At 41.5% G+C, this 5,605-nt stretch overlaps 1 protein-coding gene across 1 annotated transcript; it reads right to left on the bottom strand.

Moving 5' to 3' along the window:
- Positions 1-1,170: 1,170 nt before the first annotated feature.
- Positions 1,171-2,103, bottom strand: LOC133763517 (olfactory receptor 8B3-like). The gene has a single exon (XM_062197240.1). It carries the CDS (start codon positions 2,101-2,103, stop codon positions 1,171-1,173), a length of 933 nt encoding a protein of 310 aa, XP_062053224.1.
- Between the last annotated feature and the right edge of the window lie 3,502 nt (positions 2,104-5,605).

Raw genomic sequence — 5,605 nt, 5'->3', positions numbered from 1 at the left:
TTAAGGGCTGATTCTGAGGCCAGAGTGTTGTTTAGGACGTCTGCCATTCTATGAGTCTGCTGGGTATCCCGCTTTCCATGTTGGATCCTTCTCTCCCTTTTTGATTCTATCAGTTAGTATTAGCAGACACTAGTCTTGTTTATGTGATCCCTTTGACTCTTAGACCTATCAGAGCCATCAATTGTAAAATGAAATTGATCACTTGGACTAGTGAGATGGCATTGGTACATGCCACCTTGATGGGATTGTATTGGAATTCCACATTTCTAAATCTTTAAAAAAATTCAATTTACCATGCTAAAGAAGAAATAGAAGCAGAATTTAGCAGTTTCATTATATATATATATATATATATATATATATATATATAACACACATATATTTCTTTTTTTTAACTTTTATTTAATAACCACAAATTTCCAAAGTACAGTTTAGGAATTACAATGGCTTTTTGTCCCCAAAACTTCCCTCCTGCCTGCAACCCTCCCATCTCCCACTCTCTCTCCCATTCCATTCACATCAAGATTCATTTTCAATTAATTTATATACGGAAGATCAATTTAGTATATATTAAGTAAATATTTCAATGGTTTGCACCCACACAGAAACATAAAGTGTAAAACACTGTTTGAGTACTAGTTATAGCATTGATTCACATGGAACAACACATTAATTCACATTGAACAACACATTAAGGACAGAGATCCTACATGAAGAGTAAGTGCACAGTGACTCCTGTTGTTGAATTAACAAATTGACACTCTTATTTATGGTGTCAGTAATCACCCTAGACTCTTGTCATGAGTTACCAAGGCTATAGAAGCCTTCTGAGTTCGCTGACTCCGATCTTATTTAGACAAGGTAATAGTCAGAGTGGAAGTTCTCTCCTCTCTTCAGAGAAAGGTACCTCCTTCTTTGTACACACAAATATTTCAATATATGATATTCTACCCTTAAAATAATATAGTTACTGATCAAGTTAATGAATAAAATATTTTCATTTTAAGTTCTAAATAAAAAGAGCAAATATCATCTTCTGAATAATAGAGTAAAAAGTCCACCACTAGAATACATTCAGTATATATATATATATATATATATATATATATATATATATATCTCCAGACTTTACATGTTCTGTAACTAATGAACATAGACATAATATCTCTATCAATACTTTACTCTAAGCAATGTTTTTCTCAGGGCAGTTTTAACATCTTTGTTTCTCAAGCTATAGATTAAGGGATTCATCATGGGAATCACATTTGTATAAAAGACAGAAGAAATTTTTCCCTCATCCAGTGTTCCAGCAGAGGATGGCCTAAGATACATTATTGCTCCTGATCCAAAAAAGAGAGAAACAGCAATTATGTGAGAACTGCAGGTGCTGAAGGCTTTGGACCTGCCTTCAGTGGAGTTTATTTGAAAGATGCTGAGGAGTATGAAACCATAAGAGAGAAAGATGATGAGGCTGGGCACAATGATGTTGATGCCAACCACAATGAAAACCACCAATTCATTGATGTATGTGCTGGTGCAGGAGAGCTGCATCACTGGGAGAATATCACAGAAGTAGTGGTTGATGGTGTTTGCATCACAGAAGGTCAGTCTCAGCATGCATCCAGTGTGGGCCATGGCACCTGAAAAGGCCATCAAGTATGAACCAAGCATAAGGCTGAAACACACTTTAGGGGACATGACTATGGTATAGAGAAGTGGGTTACAGATGGCCACATAGCGATCATAGGCCATTGATGTCAGCACATAGCATTCAGAAATACCCAAAAAACAAAAAAAGTAGAGCTGCACCATGCACCCTGTGTATGATATAACATTCCTCTCTGAAACAAAGTTCACCAGCATTTTGGGTGTAAATACAGAAGAATAACAGAGGTCAACGAGGGACAAATTGAAGAGGAAAAAGTACATGGGGGTGTGAAGGTGTGAGTGCAGCCCAATCAGAGTCACCAAGCTCAAATTTCCCAGCACAGTGACCGCATACATGAGTAGAAACAGGAAGAACAGGGGCAGCTGGAGATCTGGCTGGTCTGTTAATCCTTTCAGGGTGAACTCAGTCACAAGGGAGCCATTCCCAGGAGCCATTCTTCTCTAGGGAGTCTGTGGGTGAAGGAAGAAGGGTGCTGTTAGAGGACAGCCCAGCTCTTCCCACCCTACCTCATCCACAGTGTGAGGGGTGTGCAGGAATGAGCCTGTGAAATGAGCCCTTGTAGAGCTCCACCAACCCAGCCTGCAGAGTGCAGGGCAGCAGCACCAAGTGCAGTCACCAGTTCTGGGATGAAGGAAAGGAGAGATGGACCAGGGCAGGATGGTTTGTTCTCTTATCATTTGTTCCTTCACTTGAGCACTCCCCTCTCTAGTGAAATTGGAGACTGAGACCTTAGCCATCCAGTGGTCCCCTCAAATGCAGATTAGACTAGTGAAGTGGAAACCAAAACATTGTTCCTGGGCCCTGAGCTGTAGTGCAGTGGGTTCACGCCCTGGCCTGAGGCACTGGCATCCCATATGGCCACCAGTTCTAGTCCCAGCTGCTCCACTTCTGAGCCAGCTCTCTGCTATGGCCTGGTGTAGCAGTGGAAGAGGTCCAAGTCCTTGGGCACCTGCACCTGTATGGGAGACCGGTGGAAGTTTCTGGCTCCTGGCTTTGGATAGGCGCAGTTCCGGCCATTGCGACTAATTGGGGAGTGAACCATCATATGAAAGACCTCTCTCTCACTTTCTGCTTCTCCTCTCTCTGTGTAACTCTGACTCTCAAGTAAAAAATATAATTTTTTTTTATTATTTGACAGGTGCAGTTATAGATAGTGAGAGAGAGAGACAGAGAAAGGTCTTTCTTCTGTTGGTTCACCCTCCAAATGTCCACTATGGCCGGCGCTGTGCCGATCTGAAGCCAGGAGCCAGGTGCTTCCTCCTGGTCTCCCATGTGGGTGCAGGGCCTGAGCACTTGGGCCAACCTCCAGTGCCTTCCTGGGCTACAGCAGAGTGCTGGACTGGAAGAGGAACAACCAAGACTACGAACCTGGCACCCATATGGGATGCCGGCTCCACAGGAGGAAGACCAACCAAGTATGCCACAGCGCCAGCCCCCAAAATAAATAAATCTTAAAAAAAAAATTTTCATAGAATGGCAGATGTCATAAACAGCACTCTGGCCTCAGAATCAGCCCTTAAGGCAGTCGGATCTTGCTGAAGAGCCCATGAAAGTATTGTAGGCATGGAAAGCCAAGACATTCTGGCAAAAAAAAAAAAAAAAAAAAAAAAAAAACAACAACAACAACAAAAACAAAAAACCTAAATGAAAGGTTTCTGCAAGTGAGATCTCAGTAGAAAGAACAGGGCCATTAAAGAAGGAGGTACCTTTCTCTGAAGGGAGGAGAGAACTTCCACTTTGACTATGACCTTGTCTGAATAAGATCGAAGTCAGTGAACTCTAAAGGCTTCCATAGCCTTGGCAACTCATGACTAGAGCCTAGGGAGATTACTGACACCATAAACAAGAGTTCAAATTGTTAAGTCAACAAGATGAGTCACTGTGTACTTACTCCTCATGTAGGATCTCTGTCCTTAATGTGTTGTCCAATGTGAAGTAATGCTATAACTAGTACTGAAACAGTGTTTTACACTTTATGTTCTGTGTGGGTGCAAACTGATGAAATCTTTACTTAATACATACTGAATCAATCTTCTGTATATAAAGATAATTGAAAATGAATCTTGATGTGAATGGAATGGGAGAGGGAGCGGGAGAAGAGAAGAGTGCGAGTAGGAGGGAAGTTATGGGGGGGGGGGAAGCCATTGTAATCCATAAACTGTACTTGGGAAATTTATATTTACTAAATAAATGTTAAAAAAATGTTCCTAATGCTAAACTAAGGAAGAGTAGTCTGGTAGAGGTTAAGTTGCTTTCTGTTTCACAGAAAAATGAAAGAGAGTTCTGTCTGTGGAACAGGAACTTACTGATGCTGCAACGACTGAGCCTACTAATGTGGGCTCTTCCCTGCAACAGGTCCTTTTCCCTGCTTCACTTGCATTCAGGATTGCACAAAGCGGGGATTGGGGCAGGATAGTCTCATTTAGAACCCTGGCCTCCATTCTTATTTATTGTTATAAATATTTATTTATTTTATTTGAAAGACAGTATTACAGAGCAAGACATCTTCCATCCACTGGTTCACTACCAAAGTGGCAGCAACAGTCAGGACTGGGCCAGGCAGAAGCCAGGAGCCAGGAGCCTGGTGCACCATCTTGTCTCCCACATGGGTGGCAGTGGCCCAGACACTTGGGCTGTCTTTCATTGCTTTCTCTGGCCCATCAGCAGAGAGCTGGATTGGAAGTAGAGCAGCCAGGACTCAAACCAGCATCCATATGGGATGCTGGAATTTCATGCAGAGACTTAACCTGCTTCATTGCAAAGTAGATCATTGTCTCCATCCTTAGACAGAGGACATTAACATTCATACAATCAGGAACTCACTGTCCTTAGTCCATACCTCAGTCCTTCCTTGTCTTGTAGTTTAATCTTCTGCTCTTGGAAAAGTAGCCTCAGATTCCATAATTTTGAATCCTTCGATTCCTTTGGTCTAAGAGGATGCCATCCACACCTGATTCCTGAATGCCCTGGAAATTTTTCTGATAGCATAATTTCTAATAGCGTAATGCATGATAATACATTTTTCTCTCTAGCACCTGGGAAAATAGAGTCCATATGGTTACCACACTTACCATTTGATAAGAACACAGACGATTTAAGTAAGTTTTTATATAATGCACCTGGTTATAAAAAGGATAGAAGCTTGTTCAGTCTCTTCCCAAGAGAACAGATTCTGGATGTCAGATAGGAAAAAGGGGATTTTGTTTACACTTAGACTGATTACTCTTTAGCTCCTGAGTGAGTCACAGTTTTGACTTCTCTCAAGGGATTGTACATCTCCCAAAGCATGGCCAAAAATCAATTCCCATCTCCCTACTGTCTGGATCTCTTCAGGGAAATCTATTGCTTGGGTTCTTTCATCTCACATCCCAACTGGCCATTCCCCAGGAAGGTGAAATCTGGAGCCTGAACTGCGAAATGAAGGCAGACATTCAGATGTGGGATTCAGGTGCCTTAACAACGCCAAATGCACACCACATGCCCAGAACTTAACTGTATCATTTTAGTAATAAAAACATCAATTTATTCTCCTCCTAGCAAACAGTGGTGGTTGTGGATTAAGAGGACCTTCCTGCACTCATTGACTATATGGTACATTGGCTGACTAACCTAACCTCCATGTGCTTCTGGTACAGAATTCCTAAAATAAGAGTAGTAATAATGATATCTCACTCATTGGGGGGTTGTGACAGTTAAACAAGGTACAAGGAATACGGTTACATGATGAACAATAAATACCAGTTGTCATTACACACATTCCCATAATTTCTGATAGACGTTCTATACACCTTTCCTCATTTTTTCCCTTTAATTCTTCTGTTCCCCTAAAAGCCATAGGTTCTCTAAAAACAAAAATCACTTCTTTCTGTTTTATTCTTTATTCTTGGTCCTAAGTGCAGTGCGGAATACAAAGGAGATCCCACCCCTCTCTTTGGT

The sequence above is a fragment of the Lepus europaeus genome, chromosome 7 (assembly GCF_033115175.1).
Source record: "Lepus europaeus isolate LE1 chromosome 7, mLepTim1.pri, whole genome shotgun sequence".
Lineage (NCBI taxonomy): Eukaryota > Metazoa > Chordata > Mammalia > Lagomorpha > Leporidae > Lepus > Lepus europaeus.
The sequence above is the reverse complement of the archived record's forward strand: the minus strand, read 5'-3'. Positions and strand labels throughout refer to the sequence as shown.

Bases quoted from the DNA above. Each gene is read 5' to 3' on its own strand.
- LOC133763517 (XM_062197240.1), bottom strand. From the start codon at position 2,103: ATGGCTCCTGGGAATGGCTCCCTTGTGACTGAGTTCACCCTGAAAGGA.